A 26,432-nucleotide genomic window follows, 5' to 3' on the forward strand; every position below is an offset into this window, starting at 1 on the left:
CTCGAATTGCCCTGCAGAAAGTGGAGTTATGTTGCCTCCTTGAACCTCTGCAGTCCTTGGGTATAGGGTCAGCCACAGTGCTGCTGGGAAGGAAGGGGCTTCCAGGACCTCAACCCAGCAAGTAAAAAAGCTGCAAAATGATTCCAAGTCAGGATGGTGTGTGGTTTAAATGGGAACATGCAGACAGTGGTGTTTCTAAGCATCTGCTGCTCTGATCCTTCTAGGTGGTAGAGGTCATGGGATTCAATGGTGCTGTTGGAGAGGACTTTGTGAGGTACTACAATGTATCATGTACATGATATGGTGCACTGACGATGAAGGCAGTGAATACAGCTCCAATCAAGTTGGCTGCTGAGTCCTGGATGTGCTGAACATCTTCTGTGTTGTTAGAGTTGCACTCATGTTGGTAAGGGGAAAATATACCAACATACCCCAAACTTGTGCCTTGTAGATGGTAAACAGGCATTGGGACAGTAGGTGAATTACTCACTGAAGAATTCCAAGCCTCTAATCTGCCACTGTGTTTTTATGGACAAAAACAGAAGTAGCTGGAAAAACTCAGGAGGTCTGGCAGCATCTGTGAAGAAAAAAATCAGAGTTAACGTTTTGGGTCTGGTGACCCTTCGTCAGAACTGATGCTGCCAGAGAAGCTGAGCTTTGCCAGCAACTAATAAAATGTGAGGCTGGATGAACACAGCAGGCCAAGCAGCATCTCAGGAGCACAAAAGCTGACGTTTCGGGCCTAGACCCTTCATAAGAGAGGGGGATGGGGAGAGGGAACTGGAATAAATAGGGAGAGAGGGGGAGGCGGACCGAAGATGGAGAGTAAAGAAGATAGGTGGAGAGAGTATAGGTGGGGAGGTAGGGAGGGGATAGGTCAGTCCAGGGAAGACGGACAGGTCAAGGAGGTGGGATGAGGTTAGTAGGTAGATGGGGGTGCGGCTTGGGGTCGGAGGAAGGGATGGGTGAGAGGAAGAACCGGTTAGGGAGGCAGAGACAGGTTGGACTGGTTTTGGGATGCAGTGGGTGGGGGGGAAGAGCTGGGCTGGTTGTGTGGTGCAGTGGGGGGAGGGGACGAACTGGGCTGGTTTAGGGATGCAGTAGGGGAAGGGGAGATTTTGAAACTGGTGAAGTCCACATTGATACCATTAGGCTGCAGGGTTCCCAGGCAGAATATGAGTTGCTGTTCCTGCAACCTTCGGGTGGCATCATTGTGGCACTGCAGGAGGCCCATGATGGACATGTTATCTAAAGAATGGGAGGGGGAGTGGAAATGGTTTGCGACTGGGAGGGGCAGTTGTTTATTGCGAACCGAGCGGAGGTGTTCTGCAAAGCGGTCCCCAAGCCTCCGCTTGGTTTCCCCAATGTAGAGGTAGCCACACCGGGTACAATGGATGCAGTATACCACATTGGCAGATGTGCAGGTGAACCTCTGCTTAATGTGGAATGTCATCTTGGGGCCTGGGATAGGGGTGAGGGAGGAGGTGTGGGGGCAAGTGTAGCATTTCCTGCGGTTGCAGGGGAAGGTGCCGGGTGTGGTGGGGTTGGAGGGCAGTGTGGAGCGAACAAGGGAGTCACGGAGAGAGTGGTCTCTCCGGAAAGCAGACAGGGGTGGGGATGGAAATTGTCTTGGGTGGTGGGGTCGGATTGTGGATGGCGGAAGTGTTGGAGGATGATGCGTTGTATCCGGAGGTTGGTAGGGTGGTGTGTGAGAACGAGGGGGATCCTCTTAGGGCGGTTGTGGCGGGGGCGGCGTGTGAGGGATGTGTTGTGGGAAATACGGGAGACGCGGTCAAGGGCGTTCTCGATCACTGTGGGGGGAAAGTTGCGGTCCTTAAAGAACTTGGACATCTGGGATGTGCGGGAATGGAATGTCTTATCGTGGGAGCAGATGCGACGGAGGCTGAGGAATTGGGAATAGGGGATGGAATTTTTGCAGGAGGGTGGGTGGGAGGAGGTGTATTCCAGGTAGCTGCGGGAGTCGGTGGGCTTGAAATGGACATCAGTTACAAGCTGGTTGCCTGAGATGGAGACTGAGAGGTCCAGGAAGGTGAGGGATGTGCTGGAGATGGCCCAGGTGAACTGAAGGTTGGGGTGGAACGTGTTGGCGAAGTGGATGAACTGTTCGAGCTCCTCTGGGGAGCAAGAGGTGGCGCCGATACAGTCATCAATGTACCGGAGGAAGAGGTGGGGTTTGGGGCCTGTGTAGGTGCGGAAGAGGGACTGTTCCACGTAACCTACAAAGAGGCAGGCATAGCTGGGGCCCATGCGGGTGCCCATGGCCACCCCCTTAGTCTGTAGGAAGTGGGAGGAGTCAAAAGAGAAGTTGTTGAGGGTGAGGACGAGTTCAGCTAGGCGGATGAGAGTGTCGGTGGAGGGGGACTGGTCGGGCCTGCGGGACAGGAAGAAGCGGAGGGCCTTGAGGACATCTGCATGCGGAATGCAGGTGTATAGGGACTGGACGTCCATGGTGAATATGAGGTGTTGGGGGCCAGGGAATTGGAAGTCCTGGAGGAGGTGGAGGGCGTGGGTGGTGTCACGGACGTAGGTGGGGAGTTCCTGGACCAAAAGGGAGAAAATGGAGTCCAGATAGATGGAGATGAGTTCGGTGGGGCAGGAGCAGGCTGAGACGATGGGTCGACCAGGGCAGGCAGGTTTGTGGATTTTGGGAAGGAGATAGAAACGGGCCGTGCGGGGTTGGGGAACAATGAGGTTGGAGGCTGTGGGTGGGAGGTCCCCTGAGGTGATGAGGTCGTGAATGGTGTTGGAGATGATGGTTTGGTGCTCGGGTGTGGGGTCATGATCGAGGGGGCGGTAGGAGGTGGTGTCGGAGAGTTGGCGTCTGGCCTCGACGATGTAGAGGTCAGTGCGCCATACTACCACTGCGCCACCCTTGTCTGCGGGTTTGATGGTGAGGTTGGGGTTGGAGCGGAGGGCTGCCCGTTCTGCGGGGGAGAGGTTGGAGTGGGTGAGAGGGGTGGAGAGGTTGAGGCGGTTAATGTCTCGACGGCAGTTGGAGATGAAGAGGTCGAGGGAGGGTAGGAGGCCTGGGGGTGGTGTCCAGGAGGAGGACTTGTGTTGGAAGTGGGTGAAGGGGTCAGTGGAAGGAGGGTTGGGTTCCCGGTTGAAGAAGTAGGCATGGAGGCGAAGACGGAGGAAAAACTGCTCTATGTCCAACCGTGACTGGTATTCGTTGATGTGTGGCTGTAGGGGGACAAAGGTGAGCCCCTTACTAAGGACTGACCGTTCGTCCTCAGTCAGTGGGAGGTCTGGGGGGATGGTGAAGATGCGGCAGGGCTCAGTGTGGCTGTCTTCTCTGCCAGCAACTTCTGTTTTTGTTCCCAATTTACAGCATCCACAGCTCTTTCAGTTTTTACTGTGTTTTGTGGTTGATTCAGATCAATTTCAGATTAAAGGCAACCACCCAGAACATTGACAATTATGGATTCAACAATGCCAAGGGCAGTGAACAATAAGGGGCAATCATTAAATTCAATTCTGTTGGTGATAGCCATTGTCTGGAATCAGTGTGGCTCAGCAGGTCTGGCAGCCTCTAAGGAGAAAAATCAGAATTAACATTTTGGATTGAGTTCTGAGGAAGGGTCCCTCCACAGTTGCTGCCAAATGTGCCGAGCTTTTCCAGCAATTTCTATTTTTCACAAATCTTGCCAGTCCAAGCCTGGGCTTTGTCTAGGCCTTGTTGCATATAGATACAGGTATCTGAGACATTGTGAATGGTGTTAAACATTATGCAATCAAGGGTGAGCCTCCCCACTTCTGATGTAATGACATAGGGAAGATAATTGATGAAATAACTGAAGAGGTTTTTGTTTCAGTTTTTACTGTACAGGTGAGAATTCTGTGATAAGGACATAGAGCATAGCAGCTTCAGTCCAGATTGCCCATCTTTGCCGACTCCCTGATCACAAGGAATTTAAAATCCGGTATCATTGCAAATCCATCCTGGACTTGATGTCATTGTGTCTGTAATTTCCTCTATTCACTTTTGCTAAGCATCCCCACTTTCCCTTTCGTGGCATTCACTTCAGTTGCCTCAGGTCTCTGCCTCAATACCTCTTTTGCACGTTATAAAAGGACATATTGGGAGGTTAGTTTAAAATATGGCTTGGTAGTTGGTTTGGTAGCAGAAAACACAGGCAGAGTAAAGTGGGTGTCCTTTAATGGAAGGAGTTGAGAATTATAACAGGCAAACCAGAAAGTGAACCCAAGACCACAGCTAGATGAACCATTACCTTGTAGATTGTAGGAGCACATTGGAAGGCCTAAATGACATACAATTAAGTCCTATTTTCCTGCGTTCTGAGGAAGTAAGAAGTCACCTACTTTAGATCTAAGTAAAACTATTGTACACAGCCTTCATAAGATCCTGCCTCTATTGCTGCTGTCAGTTTTGGACATCTCCTCGGAAAATAACGTATCTGCCTTGGTCTAAATTTGCTTTACAGTGCAAATTGTGTCTTAGCTTGACCTGTCTGAGGCTTAGAATACCCACACAGAGTCTAGACCAGTTATAGATGTATTCCTTGAAGACTGAATAAACACTAGGAACTGCGGATACTGTAAGTCGAAGACAAAAACAGAAATTGCTGGAAAAGCTCAGCAGGTCTGGCAGCATCAAAGGAGAAAAATCAGAATTAATGTTTTGGATTGAATTCTGAGGACGGGTCCCTCCACAGTTGCTGCCAAACATGCTGAGCTTTTCCAGTAATTTCTATTTTTGTCCTTGACAACTGAGTCTGACTCAGCTACAGATCTGTTTGGTTAGCTCAGATGGCTGGATGGTGATGGAGAGTGATACCAACAATATGGGTTCAACTCCTTCACTGGTTACCATGAAAGACTCTTTTTCTTAATCCCTGAGCTATGTTTACCCTCAGTTTAAACCACCACCAGCTATCAATTTCTAACGAGAGAGCAGTGTTATGGTCTGCAAAGCCTATGGTGACTGTATCTTTAACTTTTAGGTCTGGATAAACTGTCTAAGTCTGTCTGTCTGCAGACTCACATCCCGACTGACCGCAGATTTCATGACTATTTCTTACCTCAGTTGTTTTTGACTTTGCGTAAACTTTGTCCATGGATTTGGCACTGGCATTTACTGCATGTGCAAGCTCCTGCTCCATGGTATGATGCAGCTGTGCTGTCTCCCGAATCCTGGATCAAGGGAAGAGGGGTAGGAAAAATTGAAGGGGGCAAAAAAAAATTGTGAATGTCAGCTAATAGAATAGCAGAATGGAAGGGAGAGATTTTGAGAAGATTTTTGGGAAACATAGAGTAGTGCAAGGTTGATTAACACGTGGGTTGCTCCGTGTTGAAGACTGTAAAGAGGGTAAACATTTTTCTAGACTGAGAGGTTTGCTACAAGCCAGCCAAATCCAAGAACTGACCAGAAAATAACAATAACAGCGCAAAGTCAGGATCAAAAGAAGAAACCTGGTGCTGATTGGTCTTTACAGCCAAGTGCTTAAACAGGCACATGCTGGATGGGAGCAACAACTTCCCTGTCAACATACTGCTTTTACCTCCTAGCTTGGCCTCTATAACTACTGTATTATAAGACAGCTTAGAACTATGAGTTCATGCCAAGTGACATCGTGCCCTTTATAACATGAACAGACAACTTATTTTTCTTAATTGGTTCTCCATAACATCTCATCTCCCCTTTACAATGTAAACACTGCCATTGAGTGTATCAGATAAGATTACAGCTCTTTCATTTGTTTGTCTGTGGAATGAAAAGTTTATGGGTCTAGTATTCCCAGCTCTATTGCATTTAGCCTGTTGGACTGCCCAACGTCGTATAACAATCTGTCTTTTAACTTTAGTTGGAGGCCTGCCCTCACTTTAGTATTGTTCATGGTTCAAAATGAACTAACTTTTTCATCATCAGGCATTGCTCAGAATATGATATTACGCAAAGTCTAGGATTTGAGGCCTTCCAAGACTCTTGCCTCTAATACAAGATCTCACTGTGAAGCCCCTACACTTTGCTCTCAAACCTGAAGAAAGTTGCATGGACGCAATAGGTTGAATGGTCATGTTCTGTGCCTCAATGACAGTATGATGTTACAAGTTTTGCCAGGTAACAAATCAGAATAGGTCACTGTCTGGGATTGGTGTTTCATAGACTATCATACCTGTGAATGAGCGTTCCAGCCGCTCGGCCAAACTGATTGATCTCAGCAGCTTCTTCTTCTGAAACTGTCTCAGGCTGCAAGGCATGTTGAGAGGATGGGCGAGGTAGTTCACATTTCTGCTTGTCTTCCCAAGACTTGAGGGTACTCTCAAAAGCCTGTGGCACAAGAAGGCCGAATCACACACATGCGATTAACAGTGAATCCTAACCCCCGACAAAATCATTAAACCAAATCCAAACTACAGCTGCATAAGAATGGCTGGGCTAAAAGAAATTGCAGCAGTCATTGTCATACTGCTGTGCCTGCAGATTCTGTCTCCCAGTTCATCATAATATTCAAAGATTTGTGTTTTCAGCTGGCATCACTGTTCAAAAGGTAATAAAGTGTTTCAGTAAAACATATCGAGCACCATACACAAAAGAAACTTCAGGAGCTAACTGACTGAAAACACCAGATTGAGGCAGATATTAAAATCTGATTCCATATATCAGATACATTTCAATGCATGTTTCTATGTGGTCAGGCAAAAATCTTGAATCTCAGCTTTTCAATCAACAAATAAAGATTACTTAAGCTTAGGGTGTCATTTCAAAGGTGGACTGGAGGGTGTTATGATCACTGATCACACATCTAATCAATACCTGTGACAGTTATATTTTGGCCCCATGGGCCCTTCCTGAACTATTCCCTTTTCACCTAAAGAATGGAACATATTCAATTGACTGGTTAGTTTCTGTTTTAATCCTGCTTTAAGTATTAATCATGCTCCATCTGTCGTACTTAAACCCAATGGTTCACTAATGTTATTTCAGGAGGGAAATTTGCTGTCCTTATCTGGCCTGATCTAGACATGAATCCAGGTCTACAGCAATGTGGCTAACTCTATGGGTAAGAGATGCTGGCCTAGCCAATGGCATCCACATTCCATGAACCAATAAATAAAAACACTCTCCAGCTAATACATACCCTATCCCTGGTCAGCATCTGTGCACGGTTCTTGTGAATGATTTTGATGTAGCCAGGGGACTGGATCCATGCTTCTCCATCCACTTGCACTGGTACCCCTTCATCACCGAGGATTGTGATCTTTACGGCACGACACTACAGGAAGAAGTGGGGCATAGGACAAGAATCCCTAGGTAAAGCAGGAGCCTAATTTGCACTAAACAGGTTGGTTTACAATTCACCAAGTCTCCCATTTACACTTACAATTGCTCTGTTAAGGAGCACATTAAGCTATTTTACATCGTGCTATTATGCAGCAAACAGTCAGTTCTGTTAGGACAGGTGACTTCACAACACTTGAGACAAAAAAGCAAAGGTACTTAGGAGATTAATCAGTGCCTGAAATAGAGTTTACCGCTCCAGCTTCTGCTATCAAAATCTATGAATAAACAATCACATCCTCAGCTTTAACACTTGTATACTTTCTTATCTAAGTTTATTTGCAGTCAAGATGTGAGTAACACTGGAAGGGTTAATTATTTCTAGCCTCTAGTTACTCTGAGAATTTCTATTCCAATCCAAACGTACTGAGTTAACAATGGAACATGGGTCTGAATTTACAAGTAGGCCACTGGTAAATCAACTGGAATTTACAATTATTCTAGAGGTTTAATGTACAGTTTATTTTTTGGCTCTATTTCATGAATTACAATTCTATTTCCTATACCATAGTTCTAACTATACTAGCAGTAGCTTCTGTTTCAGAGTTATAGCACTGGTGGCTTTTTACTTAAGCTTTGCCCTTCAGTCTGCAGCCTGCTTGCATTTCCACCTCTGTAATTTGGGGTTTTAGAGACTACACTCTATGCTTTCTCTATAAGCTGTTTGGAACCGGTAACTACTTACATAAGTAGTATTCTCTGATTGACTTTTCTTTCTCTAGAAGTTGACTAGTGTATAAATATAACTGGTGAATTTATTGGTGAGAAATGAGTCATGAGAAGCAGAAGACTGGTGGAATATAAAATGTAGAGTTTATCTCGATTAGCAGTGCAGTTTTGAGGTGTAGTTGCCCCAACTTATGTTTGTGGGATTAAAGACCTAAGATTTTGCAGAATTTTTATGGCACATGAGGCAGCTATTTGGCCTCTTGTATCAGCACCACCTCTCTGAATGTGCATTATGATTTAGTGTCAATTTTCTGCCTTTTATACTGAACGTAAATATTGTTTTTATTTAAATAATCATCTAATGCACTCGTGAAAGCCTCAAATGAACCTGCCTCCCCCACGCTTTTAGGTAGCACTGCTGACCCTAAGTACATACTGTGTGAAAAAGATGTTCCTCAATCATATTTGCTTCTTTCGCAAATTACCTTACATCTGAATCCTCTTGATCATTTTATAAGATGGAAAAAAATTCTCCCTATCTACTTTGTCCAGTCTCTTGATGATTTTTAAAACTTCTGTCAAATCTCTTCTCAGCCTTCCCTTCAAGGAAAACAGTCAATTTCTCTAATCTATCTCCATAACTGAAGATTGCCTGCCTGGAAACATTCTCTTGAATCCATTGTGCACACTCTCCAGTGCATTCACATCCTTCCCAAATGTGGTACATGGAACTTCACTCAATATTCCAGCTGAGCTCTGCCTTAGATGAATTCAGCTTAACCTCCTTGTTCCTGCACACAACGGTTTATTAACACCACAAAATTTTAAGGAAATTTACTCATGGAGTGTGCCTGTCACTGGCTGACCATGACCCATCCCTATGTGCCCTTGAAAAAGTGATGGTGCGCTGTCGCTGGAAATGATGTTATCATGTGGTGTAAGTAGAGCCACAGTGTGATGGGGGAACGGTGTGATACGTGAAGGAATGGTGATATATTATCAAGGCAGCATGGTGAGTGGCTTGGAGAGAAAACTGCAGATGGTGACGCTCCTGCATGTCTGCTGCTCTGTCCTTCTAGCTGATAGGAAGGAGCTGTCTAAGGAGCTTTAGTGAATTTTTGCATTGCACCTTGTAAATCAAACACACTGATGCACAGAAGGAGGCAGTGAATGCTTGTGCATGTAGTGCAATCAAACGGCTGCCTGGTCTTGGGTTGTTGCAAGTTTCTTGAGTGTTTCTGGAGGTGCACTCATCCAGGCTTGTGGATTCATCCAGTAAGGGTTATTCCATTACTTTCCTGACTTGTGACATGTAGATGGTGGACAGGCTTTGGGGAGCCAGGAGATGAGACTGCTGGGGGATTCAGTGATGGTAACACCATCGATTGTCATCGATTGATAATTAACTTCTTATTGGAGATTGTCATTATCTGGCACTTGTGTGACATAAATGTCACTGCATTTTGTCAGTCTAAGCCTGAACACTGTCCATACTTTGATGCATTTTGGCATGAACTGGATCAGTATTGGAGCAGAACAAATGGGGCTGACCTTTATGACATCATCACTAAACACCCCCAGTACTGATGTTGTATGGAGGGAAGGTGATTGATGAAGTTGCTGAAATTGATTAGGTAAGAGATATTCTGGAGTTGAGGTGATTGCCTTCCAAAAACCACAACCAGTTTTCCTTGTGCCAGGTACAACTCCAACCAGCAGAGATATCCCCCCCAGTTTCTACTGAGCCCAGTTCTGTTAAGGCTCTTTGATGACACATTCAGTCAAGATGTTAGGGTAGCCACATTCACCTGAGGTCTGGAATTGAGCTCTTTTGCCATGTTTGAAACAACGGTGTAATGAGGTAAGGAGCTGAGGTCCTGGCAGAGCCCAAACTGAGTATCAATTAGTAGGTTATTGCCAAGCAAGTGTTGCCTGACAGCAATGCCGATGAAACATTCCATCATTTTAGTGATAGAGTGGCAAATGGCCAGGCTGAATTCATCCTGCTTTTTATGTACAGAATATTTCTAACCAATCTTCCACATTGTCAGGTAGATGCCAGTGCTGGAGGTGCACTAATACACCTTAGCCGTGGGGCAAATTCCAGACTGCATTTCTTCAGTATTACTGTCCAAACACTGTCATTGTCAATAGCCTTTTGCAGTTAATCACTGTCCTCCTCACTGTTTACAATGCATCCAACGTCTGCATCATCTACAAGTTTGGAAATTGTCCACAGTATATACCAGTAAAAGCAGGGGTCCCAAAATTGACCTCTATGGAAGCCCACTACAAACCTTTCTTCAGCCTGAAAAATATACATAACTCATTACTCTTTGTTCCCAGCCATCGATCAGTTTTGTATCCATGGTGATGCTATCCTGTTTATTAATTGGTACTCATTGTGTAGAAGACAGCTGTTTAATTTGGGACCATTAAAGCCTGTGATCTGTGGCACTTGCAAGATGTGGGATGTGGAGGTATCTGGAATAACCTTGTGAAGAAAGAATCACCAGCTGTTTGGAGAATAATGTGCCAAAAACTACAGAACAGGAGAAGATTCCATAGTCAAGACTGCAGGCATGAACCTTGGGAGCTACAGCTAAGATACTGAATAATCTGTTGCCTTCCAAACTGCAAAAGACTTTGTTGAGAAAAAGAATATTACCTAAAGTCACGTTTCATGTTAGAATGACTGACCTGGCTAGAACTAAGATTTTTCAGCGAAAGTTTTGTGCATCACCAGACAGAAGGAAGAACAGAACTAACAGGGTACTGATTTTGGGGCTGCCTTCAGTTCTTCATGTTTTAATGTAGCAAGACTTGAGAACTGAACATGTAACAGGAGGATGGCACTGGAGGAATCTACTGGAATTCACAAGACATCGGTGCCAGTTACAAATCCTGAAACTCTGGACTGGGGTTTCAGTATTTGGGTGTAGCTATTCCCCATGGAGTGCAATAATTCAAAAAGGCAGCTCACTTTTTCAAATGCAGCTAGGGATGCACATTAAATGCTGGCCTCGCCAGTGATGGCCACACCTGGGAACTAATTTTAAAAAATGCCTTGCCAGCAGAATAAACAGTGTTGTGAAGAAAGGAGTCAAACAAATTTGACAGGATATAAGAAGAAGAAAATGTAAGGGAAAGAAAGGAAGCAAAATGGGCAAGGGATGAGCTATCTTACTTGAGCAATTCGATGGTGTTGAAGGTTGATAACTCGTGAGACTGCCATTTGCATACTGCCAAACACAGCCACTACCTCCAGGATCTTATCATCAAAAGAAGGGGCTGTGAAAATCTGCAAAGTAACGAACCAACAAAAGTTCAGTCAATAATGATGTTAACAAATAAAAGAGAATGCTTCATTGCTTTCTAAATACAAATACTTCAGCTCTGTAGTTTGTATTACACCATGCGGCAAAAGGAACATTGCCAAAAGGAATACTGTGCCTGTAATCTCATCAAGCAGAGGAGGTTGTGGCATAGTAGTAATGTCACTGGTGTAGTAACCCAGAAGCTGCGGTGAATATTGGGGTATGGGTTCAAATTCCATCGTGTCAACTAGGGAAATTTAAATTCAATTAATAAAATCTGGATTTGAAAGTTTGTTATCTCAAGTGATGGTCTTAAACTGTCCTTGACTGTTATAAAAACTCATCTGATTTACTAATATTCTTCCGGAAATCTATCAGCCTTATGTGGTCTGGCCTACATGACAACCTACACTGACATGATTGACTCTTAGTTGCTTTCTGAGATGACTAGCAAACGACTCCCTTCAAGGGCGATTAGGAGTGTACAACAAATGCTGGTCTTGTCAGCGATACCTGAATACCATTCAAAAAGAAAGGAAGCCATTGTACTTGTTTTTATTTAACAAAAGCTTCGTTTAAAGTTGTACTTACGTCATCTTCCTTGGTTCCGCCCCAGAAGTTGGTGCCACCAGCATAGCTGGGGATATTTAGCACTGCAATACCCTGCAGGCTTGGCAAAGGGATGCGCTGTCCATCACACTGCATAACAGGGGAAAGAAACATTAACACAAGGCAAACAGCAAGTTGAACACAAAATACTGTCAATAATCCCACCATGAAATAGTCTGGGTCAGTATTAAAAGACCTCCAGTAAACAGATGGGAGAAAGCTGGTGATATGTTTATATGCCTGAACCAAATCTGTATAATCAGTCAGCGTTAGCAATAAGGAAACACAGTTTACAGGGCAAACAATGAAGTACCGCCAGATGTTTAGAAATAAAAGATAATAGTCCAGATAGGGTACTTTCATGCTCTGGGACTCGGTGACATAATGAGTTGCACAAAACAGGTACCCTGTTCAGCTCAAGAAACTTCCATCATTTAAACAGGCCAGTGCTGATTTGTATCTCTACTCTGTTTCCCTCCTTTGTGTCATATCCTTTGATCCTCTTATCCAAGAAAAAGATATAGATCTCAATGTTGAAAATTTTAGTTGACTCAGCATCAGGCTTTTTGAAGACAGTGTTTCATCATCTCCTGAAATCTGGAAACACTTGTTCCACACATGTTAAATGCCCAACCTCAGATTTTAAGGACTGTCTCCCTTAGAGTGATACAGCATGAAAACAGACGCTTTAGTCCAACTCATCTGCGCCAACCAGACCTAGTTCTACTTTCCAGCATTTGGTCCATATCCCTTGAAACCCTTCCTATTCATAAAGGCCAACCAGATGTCTTTTAAATGTTGCAAATGTACCTGCCTCCACCTCCATCTCTGTCATCTCATTCAATACACACACCACGCTCTGTGTAAAAATGTTACCTTTCAGGTCCTTTTAAAATCTTCAACCTCTCACCTTAAACTTGTGCCCTCTAGTTGTGGATTCCCCCACACTAGGGAAAAGATCTTGGGTATTCACCTTATCCATGCCCCTCATGATGTCATAAACCACTACAAGGTCACCCCATAGCCTCTGATGTTCCAGGGAAAAAGGCCTCAGCCTATTTGGCCTCTCCCTATAGCTCAAATTCCCCAGTCCCAGCAATATCCTTGTAAAAACCTTTCCTAATAAAGGCGACCAGAACTGAATGCAACAGTCTAAAAAGTGGCCTTGCTAATGTCCTGTACAAGATAATAAAATGTGAGGCTGGATGAACACAGCAGGCCAAGCAGCATCTCAGGAGCACAAAAGCTGACGTTTCGGGCCTAGACCCTTCATCAGAGAGGGGGATGGGGAGAGGGAACTGGAATAAATAGGGAGAGAGGGGGAGGCGGACCGAAGATGGAGAGTAAAGAAGATAGGTGGAGAGAGTATAGGTGGGGAGGTAGGGAGGGGATAGGTCAGTCCAGGGAAGACGGACAGGTCAAGGAGGTGGGATGAGGTTAGTAGGTAGCTGGGGGTGCGGCTTGGTGTGGGAGGAAGGGATGGGTGAGAGGAAGAACCGGTTAGGGAGGCAGAGACAGGTTGGACTGGTTTTGGGATGCAGTGGGTGGAAGGGAAGAGCTGGGCTGGTTGTGTGGTGCAGTGGGGGGAGGGGACGAACTGGGCTGGTTTTGGGATGCGGTGGGGGAAGGGGAGATTTTGAAGCTGGTGAAGTCCACATTGATACCATTGGGCTGCAGGGTTCCCAGGCAGAATATGAGTTGCTGTTCCTGCAACCTTCGGGTGGCATCATTGTGGCAGTGCAGGAGGCCCATGATGGACATGTCATCAAGAGAATGGGAGGGGGAGTGGAAATGTCTAGAGAATGGGAGGGGGAGTGGAAATGTCTAGAGAATGGGAGGGGGATCATCATGGGCCTCCTGCACTGCCACAATGATGCCACCCGAAGGTTGCAGGAACAGCAACTCATATTCCGCCTGGGAACCCTGCAGCCATATGGTATCAATGTGGACTTCACCAGTTTCAAAATCTCCCCTTCCCCTACTGCATCCCTAAACCAGCCTAGTTCGTCCCCTCCCCCCACTGCACCACACAACCAGCCCAGCTCTTCCCCCCCACCCACTGCATCCCAAAACCAGTCCAACCTGTCTCTGCCTCCCTAACCGGTTCTTCCTCTCACCCATCCCTTCCTCCCACACCAAGCCGCACCCCCAGCTACCTACTAACCTCATCCCACCTCCTTGACCTGTCCGTCTTCCCTGGACAGACCTATTCCCTCCCTACCTCCCCACCTATACTCTCTCCACCTATCTTCTTTACTCTCCATCTTTGGTCCGCCTCCCCCTCTCTCCCTATTTATTTCAGCTCCCTCTCTCCATCCCCCTCTCTGATGAAGGGTCTAGGCCCGAAACGTCAGCTTTCGTGCTCCTGAGATGCTGCTTGGCCTGCTGTGTTCATCCAGCCTCACATTTTATTATCTTGGATTCTCCAGCATCTGCAGTTCCCATTATCTCTAATGTCCTGTACAGCCTTGTCCCAACTTCTATATTGAAAGTTCTGACCAATGAAGGCAAGTGTGCCAAATGCTTTCTTCACCATACTGCCTACCTTCGATTCTACTTTCAAGCAACTATACACCCGCATCCCTCAGCGTCTTTGTTTGGCAAACTTCCTTAAGGCCCTAAATTAATTGTATAAGTCCCGCCCTGGTTTGCCTTACCAAAATGCAACACCTCACACATTTATCTAATTTAAACTCCATCTGCTTCTGCAATCATAATTAACAGTCTTCCTCATTCTGTAACAGAGTTTCAAGATGGTCAATAGAACAGAAATTTACATAATCCAACTTTAGAATACACAGCAGAAACAAGTCATTCTGACAAATCAGTATATACTGGTTTTGATTCCACTAAAACTGATTTTGATAATAATGCAATGTCTTTTGTAAGTAGACTGCACATCATGAATAAACAAGTTGCGCTGAGTCGATCATGTGGATGTTCATGAAGCAACAGCATCCATTTTGAATGGTACATGACAAGTTCAGAAAATTTGCATCTCCAAGAGTGAGTCCAAACCCACCTGCATTCCTTTAGTTACCAGTATTTGATTTGACTTTCTTTCTGCCATCTTTGTACTGAGATTCGCAGAAATGATCAGTATACCACGCTGAGGGTAGAATAACAGTGTTTTGTTCCAGGTTTGATCCTTAGAGTTAGCTAGTTTCAATTCAGGAGCAGTAAAGCAGCGCTAGAATTGGCCACAGCAGCCTTGAGTTAGGTACGGGAACAGTAATCACGGTTCCTGCATCTGAGCACTGCACAATGACTTTTGTGGGAACATGTTTTAAATACCAAATGAAGAACAGTTTGAGTTCAGGGGTGACTTCTTAAGGATTTTAACAGACTTACTTTAACAGACGTAACAACTAAAATAACACACAATCCACACAACCAGTCATTCATAATTACAGCAATGTACTCATAAACTCAAGACATAAGGTCATAATGCTGATGTCTGTATTGTACATTGTAGTAACTTGATACACATCAAAGTGCAATTTTCTCTCCTTCTCTTCCAAAGCTGTGCATCTTTGCAATTAAGGTAATTTTATATGCATGTTGTTTGTCTCAACTGAATAATAATTCTTCAGGAATGCACGGTCCAACTATTCACTGCTTTATTCAGCTCAGTCACTGGGAAAACAATTGAAGGCTTTAATAGAAGCAAATTTGAACGCACAATTGTTGCACATTAATCTGTGGTACTTGAGAGTTACAGTGGCTCTTTGTGTTGGCTTATTTATCATAAATCATAAATACAGTAATCAAATTAATTTGCATAAATAACAAATTTATCATCTGCACAATCCAAGTGTAAATTGTTGAATGAAGCCACCACTTAAGACATTTTTCTTTACGTGTAACACAAAAATTCTTTTAATTTGGATATTTAAAGAAACTAGTGGAACTGGACTAACCTTCACAAAATCCACTGTAGAGCAGTTCAGATAAGTTGTTTAATTCTCTGAATACAGTTAGTGCCAATACACTGTGCCTTACAATGGACTCAAATGCAAAATTGTATTGGTTTCTTTTAAAGAAAATGGCAGCATACTATGACGATGAATCCGATAACCAGGAGACACATCTTAGATGCAGCCACCAACGACACCGGTGATACAAGAAAAGATTACGTGAAGAGACATGTGAACAGTCAGCAGTCATCATTGACCTTCGGACAGTGTGAAGCATACCATCTATTACACGTTTGTTCTTTACACTTGACCTAGGAATCAGATTCTCCCACCAGACAAAGTTGTTTCTCCCCACCCACCCTAATGAATTAATTTATAATTTTAAGCAGCCTATTTAGTTCACTCCTCAACAATTTAAACTCTAAGTATCAACCAAATTTACGCAACTTGTCCACATAATGTACTTTTTTTTTCAGCCCAAGTACCCTTTTTGCGAAACTTCCTGACCGCAACCCCCCACTCCTACACTGTAAAGCCTAAATGTCTTTCCTGAGGATCAGCACCAAAAGTTGACATTAATAATCCAGATGGGTTGAGACACTCTGGGACAGGGTGATACAAAATTACAATGGCCCTTTGTAGTATATATCAGGCTTTCACCATTGGAACTTGAATTCAAACCTAGCCCTGGATTGCTGGTATATAATTCTACATCGCCTGTATGGTGGTGGAATCCGATACAGTATCTTTGTGTAATCCAAGTTTGGTTAGAGTGAATGAGAGATCAGAGGATAAAGCTTCCCTAAATCCTGTCATTATGATTCTTCCTCAGCAAATTGACAAGTAAAGAATAATCACTGCAGGCAGTGAAATTCTTATGCATACGATACACCAAATGGATCTCAGAAGTGTAAAGGATCCCTCTCTCTGTGTCTAACTCATGGTATAACTAAGTAGAAGTACATGTTGGGACAATGAATTGGGAGTTTTACTCTCGAATGGTACAAGACCCATCAAAGAAACGACTTGCATTTATTCAGCAGATTTTACACCATCATAATGTCTCAAAGTACTTCACAGCTATTAAATTAATTTGCGAGTCAGGACCTGTTATGAATGCAAAGATCACATGCACTTCGTGCAAAGCAAGATCTCAAATAGCAATCAGACAAACTGACTTGTTAAAAAGTTTAAGGCCATTCTGACTGAAGAAAAAATATTGCTCAGGATACATCAGAATTTTTTCAGATAATGTCAGGAATTTTTTTTTAACATCCAGTTAAACTGGCAGGTAGGACCTGCATTTAATGCCTCATCTGAAAGGTAGCAAGTCTCAGCACTGCACTGAAGACAGCCTAGATTGTGTGCTTGAGACTCTGACTGAAACATCAAACCTCTGAAACAGAACTGAGTGCTGTGCCAAGGCCAAATTCATACCGAAATCCCAACTGAGAAAATGCATCAAAAAACAGGGAGCTGGATGGTATCTAACTCATGTTGTATCCTAGACAGAAGCCCTGAGCATAATGCTTAGTTTCCCAATTTTAACATCCCTTATTTGAATGTGTACAAGATTAATTTAGAATACATTATTTAAGAAGGTTGCCAAGGTAGATGGTTGTGAGTATGTGAAAATAAATGAAATGCCCACCTCCAATAGTACTTTCTGCTCCAGGTTTTTGTAGGTTCTGTGCAGCAGTTCCTTAGTTCCGAGAACTCCATACCACATCATATTTTTAGTACGACTCCTGAGAAAATACTATAAAGAGTTAAATACAGTTCAGGGAGACACCAAATATCAAAACCAAATTCAATCACTTTTCATCTGTACAGCCAGTTCATATTGAACCAGTAGTCAATAAAAAGTAATACTGCTAGTCATGAGTACTCTAGCGTGCAGCTATGGCACCCAGCAATAATGACCGACCAGTTACTGCCCAGGCATGCCGGCTGTCAACACCGAAACCCAGGCATACCGACAGTCAACACCGAAACCCAGGCATACCGACAGTCAACAGCGAATCCCAGGCATATCGACAGTCAACAGCGAATCCCAGACATACCGACAGTCAACAGCGAATCGCAGGCATATCGATAGTCAACAGCGAATCCCAGACATACTGACTGTCAACACCGAAACCCAGGCATATCGACAGTCAACAGTGAATCCCAGACATACTGACTGTCAACACTGAAACCCAGGCATACCGACTGTCAACACTACATCTCAGGGTATACTGACAGTTGACATGAGTCTGTGGCACACTGTTCATCCAGTCTTCATCTGAAGTAACCTGTCTGTCAACACATGCTCCCTTGCATACTGCCAGTCAAAGCTGCATGTATGTAATGCTGCAATATTATACTAAATGCAGAGCTGATCTGTTAAGACAAAAAACAGTGAAGTTTTGGACCGAATAACTAGCTACAGTTTCAGAATCAGATAGATTTCTTGGAGTTTGGTAGAAAAATGGAGGCTGCAAGTTTAAGAGGAACTGTGAAGCATAATGGCAGGATTATCTGTTACAGCGTCAGGGTGGAGCTGGACTGAAAAGATAAGGTAAATGTTGATTAAGGAAGACTTAGAGATGCAGCATAAGTGGAACTAGAGCTTCTTGGATTCAATGTGTTGAGCAATATAGGAATTTTCAAGCACACTTAGCTAGAATGCGTCTAGCAAATTCAGACACTGTGCCTCTCTTCTGATGTCAATGACTTCCTCTTTTTGCATGTTGAAATGTGAACTTTGGTAGAAAAGGGTTAAACCTGCAGCTTGTGGAGATGTGACAAGATGGTTATTCTTTCAGGACAACTCTCTATTGACAACTAGTTTTCTCACCTGCATTTTTCTGGATGTTCATCCCGTTTATTGTTGAAATCGAGAGAAATTTTGGCATCCAATCCAATACCAAAGTAATTGTTCATGACACATTTTTCTGTATACCCATTTCTGAGGAACAAAATAAATTAAACTTATTCTCCAATATCACAAAGTTTCAAAGAGAGAAAAGAACATTCATTTCAATTTTTTTTGACCTTGCAAAGGTATATTCACTAAATCATCACCAGATAATGGTAGTATTTACTAGCAAACCCCACAACAAAGTGGCATTTCCAACTGGAAGACGCCATTAGAGAGTTCGATTCATACTAAGATATCTTTCAATTGCAAATCGCCCACCATCAGAAGATTACACTACAACCGGAAGACTTTTCAATACAGGAAGGCACCTGATCAGGAGTCTACTTCAGATAGTTGTCATTTGACCTGCTGAGCTAGGCTGTCCAATAACTGACCTAGTGTAGGGAAAGATTCCCAATGAGAAAACTGTGTGGTGTTGTAGAACAGAGGGGCCTAGGGGCTCAGGTACATAAGTCTTTGAAATTAGGATCACAGGTAGACAGGGTGGTTAAGAAGATGTTTAGCATGCTTGCCTCCATTGCTCAGATATCTGAGTATTGGGCTTGGGACTGCAAGCTGAGGCTGTACAGGACATTGGTGAGGCCTCTTTTGTAGTACTGTCTGCAGTTCTGGTCGGCCTGCTAAAGGAAGGTTATCATTGAATTGGAGAGGGTTCAGAAAAGATTTACCAGGGTGCTGCTGGAAATGGAGGGTTTGAGTCATAAAACTAGACTGGGACTTTTTTCATGGAAGCACAGGAGGTTAATGGTTGACCTTATAAACGTTTCTAAAAGCATGAGGGGCATAATTAAGGAGAATAGCAAGGCTACTTTCCCTATGTGGGAAAGGTCAAAACTAGGGGGCATATTTTTAAGGTGAGAGGAGAAAGAATGACCAAGGACTTGACAGGCTAAACAGACAGTGGTTCGTGTGTGGCAAGGACTGCCAGAGGAAGTGGATGATGCAGGTAAAAGAAATTTGGATAAGCCAGTGGATAGTAAAGGTCTGGAGGGATATGGACCAAGCGCAGGTAGATGGGACTAGATTAGATTCCCTACAGTGTGGAACAGGCCCTTCAGCCCAACAAGTCCACACCGCCCCTTGGAGCATCCCACCCAGACCCCCTATAACCCACACACCCCTGAACACTAAGGGAAATTTAGCATGGCCGATCCACCTAGGCTGCACATCTTTGGACTGTGGGAGGAAACCGGAGCACCCGGAGGAAACCCACGCAGACACAGGGAGAATGTGCAAACTCCACACAGGCAGTTACCCGAGGCTGGAATCGAACCTGGGTCCCTGGCGCTGTGAGGCTGCAGTGCTAACCACTGAGCCACCGACTAGTTGGGCCGAAAGGTTTATTTCCTTGCTTTGGATTCTATTGCCACAGATTGAGGGTTGCTTATATAAAGACTCCAGCTGAGCAGAATTACAAATGCACGAAAGTGTATTTTCAATCACAGTGAACAATCTCTGTACTCCAGATCTCCTCATGGTTATTGCTTTTTCAGCAAGGTTTCAAGAAAGAGAACTGATTCTCTGAAAATGAGGAGTGATATTGGGAGGGTTAGGGTTACGGAACATGGTTTAGGGATAAGCATAAAAGTGAAACAATTATAAAAACAATCTGACATGGATCGATAGTTCAGTTTAACATATTTTGATGGGTTATGCAAGTCAAGATACTTCAGCAGCAGTGCCATCTGAGAAGGCTTTGATACATAATTTAAAAAGTAAATCTATTTAAATACTCGCCAATGTTTTTGTTTCTTCAAAATTCTTTTCAGTTATTTTCCTTTTTTTACATGCACATCAGCAGCTGACAGAAAGGGGGCATTGGTTGCATACAGACAGTCGCCATTCAACACTATTCCTGGCCAGCAAGACCACTGGGAACCACTACTGTGATTGCCTAGTCTAATTCCCTCACTGCTCACATGATAGGTACCCAGCCTATGTCCACTGCCTGCTTCATGTAGTACAAGTTAAAAAGCGTGATGGCCACATCTATGGCTTTTAAAAAACAATGGACTAGGAATTAGAAATGGATTTGTTCCTGAAAATTTACCTTGCTTTCTTGAAAATTCTGACTTGCCTGCGGTGCAGATCCAGTGGCAATAATAGCCCCTAGTATCCATCTTTCCCGACTACTCCTCTTCACCTCAAACTTTCAACAATGGATTATTGGAGGTAAGAACAATTGAGAGAGACATGTGAATGAGCATTAGTCTAAATCTAACTAGTACTGATCTGGAAGTGTCTGAACCGACAATATAGATGGAGATTTCTGAAGAGAGGTCCTTAACCCAAAACATTAAATCTGTTTCTCTCTCCATAGAAGCTGCCAGATTTGAGCATTTATAGCACTTTTTTCTCCCGAAACGTCAAGCATCTGCAGTATTGTGCTTTTGCTGTTTGAAAAGGAACTTTAATCTGTAATGAACACATGCTGTTTATGATCTGGAAATATCAGAAGGGACAATGTCAAGACAACCTTACTCTCAAGCTAGTTTAAGCTTTACTTAGTCTGGAACAGCATGCACTCATAAATTACAAAGATCACCACACTTATTATGCATTCTGATCAGCATAAAGAGAAATCTCAACAAATAAGATCGAAAATAAACGAAAGCAATGATTTGGAATCAGATCAAACACCTTGAATGAAAGTACAGCACAGGGAAACATTATGATGGTAAACAAAAACATTGACTGCTCACGGTACATACAGAACATCAGGCTCCGGGTTCACAGTATCAGCATGGACAAATAACATTTTGCTGATGACAGATCCGCCAGCCAAGGAAGCAGCCAATCCAGCTCTTAAACCTGATGGGAGGTGCAGAGGGCAGGGAGTAAGTGGTGAGATCAACATTGTAAGCGCTTGCCAGCACAAAACAGAATCAGCTACACCCCACCTGAATAAAAGACAACTTAACATAGCTGAGTCCGGTATGAAAGCAGTCAGATCCTCAGCCCCTTCACCCCATATTTTCCGACACACAATGTCTCAAATAATGATGTCGGGTTTTGAACTGCGAAAGGCAAGAGTTAAAAAAGAAAATTGTTTGCAGTCTACCACATGAAAGGAAAGGTGTCCGAACAATATGTTCAAGCTTCTCAATAATTAAATGTTACAACTTTCAAAGCATCAGTATTTCTTACTTTTGAGTGATATTTGGGACAGGCCTTGCATGGATTCTGCCTCATTACTGAAGTGATAACCTGGCTATCTCACTTTTCTTTCTAGAACAAAAAAACTGTCAATAACCTGTTTCTCTTAAGGTGCGTTCTTCAGTTGTCACCATAAACTATAATGTGCAGTCAACAGTTGTGAGGTGCTGTTAGTAGCCTGTAAGACGTAGCCACAAACCATAAAGCACAGTCGGTAACTATAAAGGGACATTCAACAACTTTAAGGGATAGTCAGTTACAGCTTAAGCCCATAAGTGAACATGAGTTTGTTTTTCCTCCAGCAAAAATCCAAACACTGATTCGAAGGAAGGGTCACTGGATGCAAAATGTAAACTCTGTTTTCTCCTTCACAGATGCTACCAGACCCTCTGAGCTTTTCCAGCAACTTTGTTTTTGTTTTTGTTCCTGATTTACAACATCCGCAGTTCTTTCCGGTTTTTACTGCAGTTTGCAGCAAAGGTTACTGGATCTTGATCAGCTGGAATGTTGACTTTTATGTTCTTTAAATTTGGTGCACAAATCCCTGGCTAGGACAGGCTAGTGGCCTTGAGGAGGTGGTAGTGAGCTTCATCTTGAACTGCAGCAGCTCTGTGGGTGTAGGCAGACACACAAAGCTACTAGGGAGATTCCAGAATTTTGACTTAATGACATCAAAGGAATGGTGATATAGTTCGAAGTCAGAACTGTGTTCATCTGTCTGAGCCTAGATGTTGTCCAGCTCTTGCTATATCTGGACACAGACTGTTTCAGCACCGGAAATGTTGTGAACGGTGCTGAAAACTGCAAGCATCACTGAACATACTCACTTGTGACTTAATGATGGAGGGTTGGTCATTGATTAAGCAGCTGAAGATATTTGGAGCAAGGCCACTACCCTGAGGAACTTCTATAGTGATGCCCTGCTGCTGAGATGATTAACCTCGCGCCACCACAATCCTCAATTCCCATTTAAAAGTTTTGCTTGGGTTCCTTGATGTCACACTTAAATGCTACCTTGATGGCAAGGACAGTCACTTAAATCTCACTTCTGGAGTTCAGCTTTTTTTTGTCTACGGTTGGACCAAGGCTGCAATGTGGTCAGGAGCCAAATAGACATGGTGGAACCCAAAACCTAGTGTCAGTGAGCAGGCTATTCCTTTGTTAGTGCACTTGATAGCATAGTCGCTAATCCCTTCCATCCGTTTGCTGATGACAGTACATACTAATAGGGCAGTAACTGACCAAGTTGAATTTGTCTTGCTTTTTGTGCACAGGACATAACCAGGCTACATTCCATTTGTCAACGTTACAGCTGTATTGGAACAGCTTGGCTACAATGTAAGAACGTAAGAACAAGGAGCAGGAAGAGGTAATTTAGCCCCAAGTATGTTCCATCATTTATTATGACTGGCACCGATCTCAAATCAACCTCAACTCCATTTTCTCACTTGTTTCCCATTACTCCTCAAATTTATTCAGCGTCCACCACATTCCTGGGTAGTGAAATCCACAGAGTTAACACCCTTTGAGAGAAGAATTTCATCTTCATCTGTTTTAAATCCACCACCCATTAGCTAATGCTAATGGCCTTGTGACTTGGCTATAAGCATGGTTCCGTTTGGACACCTTCAATGCTGACACCCTTTGCAGCCTCCGGTGCCTTCAGTTATTTCTTTATATCACATGGAGATGGTTGGAGAACAGAATAATGGGGACCTCAGGTGGAGGCAGATATGGACCATTCCATTCAACAAGCCTGCCTGAAGATGGATGCAAATACTTCAGCTTTCTTTTTTGCACTTGATGTGTTGGGCTCTCCAATAATTAAGGATGTAAATATCTGTGGAGCCTCTGCCTCCTGTTGGTTATTTAATTGTTGATGCACGACGGTATGTGGCAGTACTGCTGATCTTAGGTCTGACCTGCTGTGGAAAATCTTAGCTGTCTATTATTTGCTGCTTTTATTGTTCAGAATGCGAGTATTCCTGTGTTGTGGCCTCACCTAATTTTGAGGTATGCCTGGGACTGCTCCTGTATTGAACTAAGGTTGATTTCATAATGGAGTGAGGCATATACTGCACAATGAGGTTGCAGATTCTACTGATGATGGCCGACAGTGGCTCACGGATGACCAACTTTGAGTTGTTCAATCTATCTGAAATCTGTCTCATTGAGCAAAGTGGCAGTGCCAGCAAATAATGGAGGGTAGTCTCAACAAGAAAAATGGGACTTTGTCTTCACAAGCACTGCATGTTGGTTGCTCTAACTAGTGCTGTCATGGCAGACACAACTGTGACAGCTAAACTGGTGGGCATGATGTCAAGTAGATTTTTCTCTTGATGGTTTTCTCACCACATGCCACAGACTGAGTCTAGTAGTTATTAACTGCTACTTTAAGACTCAGCCAGCTCTGTCAGTAGTGGTGTTGCTGAGCCGCTCCTGCTGATAGATATTGAAGTCAGTCACAGAATAAATTCTGTGTCCTCGCCATCCTCAGTGATTCCTCCAAATGATATTAAACATGGAAAGGTACTGATTCATCAACTGATCGGGTGGGGGGGAAATGCGATAATCATCAGGATAATTCCTCACCCATTTCTGATCTGATGACACAAGATTTCATGGGGTTCACAGGCAACATTGAGGATTCCCAAAGCGACTCCTCTTGACTGCATACCATTGTGTCACCATCTCTGATGGATCTATACAAGTGTAAAACAGGATGTAGCCAGGAATAGTGATGGTATGATTCCAAGGGCATGACTGTCCCAGACTGTTGCTTGGCTAATCTGTGAGACAGCAGTCTCAATGTTGCCAAGGCACCTAGATGTTGATGAGGACAGTTGTTTTGCCACTGCTGTCTCAGCTGATTCTATTGGGATTGTCCAATTTCAGTCATTTCTAATTTGCCCTCTGTAGACCAAGGGAAATCTTGCTCCATTTGCTTTTGATATGAGAAGCGCAGTGTGCACTAGGGGCTTCTGTCACAGCAGATATTGTTTAATTGCACATGAATAAGGAACAGGAGTAGGTCTTTCAGCCCCTCAAGCCTGCTCCACCATTCACTAAGTTCATGGTTGATCTGATTGTTACCTTAAGTCCGTATTCCCACTAACTGCTGATAAACTTTCACCTCCTTATTTACCAAGAATCTATCAACCTCTGCCTTAAAAAATTGTCAAAGAAACTGCATTCATCGCCTTTCCCAAAAGGATTTCAGATCCTCTCAGAAAAATATTTCAGCTCATCTATTTTAAATAGGCAACCACTTATTTTTGATCACTGACCCCAAGTTCTAGGTTCTCCTACCACAGAGAACATCTTCTCCACATTGACTGTCAAGACCCTTCAGGATTTTAAATGTATCAATCAAGTCACCTCTTAATGTTCTCAACTCCAATGCATACAAACCTAGCTGTTCAACCTTTCCTCATAAGACAACCTGCTCACTAGTAAATCTCCTTGAATTGCATCCAGTACATCTATATCCCTGCTTAAATAAGATCTCCATGGTCCACTATGCATGGTACTTCAGATGTGGTCTCACCAGAGCTCTGAAGAACTGAAGCAGACTCCCTACTTTTGTATTCAAGTCTCCCTTACAATAAATGATAACATTCTATTAGCTTTCCTAGAATCACTTACTCGGGTAAAGAATCTTGGAGTTAAGCATTGGCAAGTTATCTCGATTTGCTGTTGGAGTAGGAAGTGAGGAAGAGCTGCCGATTGATAGGCTTCCTTTACTGATCCTCCTTTCACATGGAGACTTTGGCACTGCAATGATGACAGGACAACAGTCTTCAGTTATGTTCCATTGGCTACTATAAAGTGAGATCCTTATAAATACACCATAAGGCTTATCAACACAAACTAGAGATCCTTAAAGTGAAGAGAAACACACTTCAGAAATGTAAAAATTCAGCAGAATTACAATGTCTGGAACTTTGAACCGATCCAAACAAGAAAGACTGATTTTTCAGTATAAACAACTGTCATATAAGCCTTGAATGCAAATGCTCCCAGTTTCTACTTGCTGGTAAATTGTGTATTTTACTTTTTTGTCATGTCTCCTCAGATCATTGTCTAAACCAGGCTAGAGCAGTGGCCTTGAGAAATCAAAGCCAAATATTAAAAGTAGTCGTTCCAGTTTATAAATTACACATGTATTTAAATGCCAAGTTGTTTCTTTGCCATGACTTATTTTCCTATTCTCTCCTTGAACAGTCCAACATTCTTCAGGTGAAAAAGTAGATATACCAAACCAAGAACAATGACATTTCCGCTTGAAGATATGAGGCAGTTCTGCTCCCAGAATTCACTAAGTTCTTTTTTTACCCGCAGATTTTAAGTCAATGCTATTTCGACCTTCAGACTTGGTCAATTTAAGTCGTACCTTCAGACTTTGTTAAATGCCACTACAATCCTTGTTCGGTGCCATTCTCACCCTCAGCCCTTGTTTGGCCATTCCTACCTTCAGATCTTAGACAATGCCATGATTACCCTCAGATCTTGGTCAG

The 26,432-nt window shown here is 43.5% G+C and overlaps 1 protein-coding gene across 3 annotated transcripts in view; it reads right to left on the minus strand.

Moving 5' to 3' along the window:
- LOC125457545 (diacylglycerol kinase delta-like) overlaps nt 1-26,432 on the minus strand; it is a 146,194-nt gene that overhangs the window by 20,107 nt on the left and 99,655 nt on the right. For all 3 annotated transcript variants that reach the window (XM_048541892.2, XM_048541891.2, XM_048541890.2), the window contains exons 17-25: nt 25,561-25,689; nt 21,471-21,570; nt 18,676-18,786; nt 17,488-17,584; nt 11,902-12,009; nt 11,181-11,294; nt 7,125-7,259; nt 6,159-6,313; nt 5,064-5,175 (exon numbers count right to left, since the gene is read on the minus strand). In XM_048541892.2, coding sequence (XP_048397849.1) covers nt 5,064-5,175; nt 6,159-6,313; nt 7,125-7,259; nt 11,181-11,294; nt 11,902-12,009; nt 17,488-17,584; nt 18,676-18,786; nt 21,471-21,570; nt 25,561-25,689 — 1,061 coding nt within the window. The remainder of the gene's footprint in view (nt 1-5,063; nt 5,176-6,158; nt 6,314-7,124; nt 7,260-11,180; nt 11,295-11,901; nt 12,010-17,487; nt 17,585-18,675; nt 18,787-21,470; nt 21,571-25,560; nt 25,690-26,432) is intronic.

Source organism: Stegostoma tigrinum, chromosome 14, assembly GCF_030684315.1.
Source record: "Stegostoma tigrinum isolate sSteTig4 chromosome 14, sSteTig4.hap1, whole genome shotgun sequence".
In the NCBI taxonomy this organism is placed as follows: Eukaryota; Metazoa; Chordata; class Chondrichthyes; order Orectolobiformes; family Stegostomatidae; genus Stegostoma; species Stegostoma tigrinum.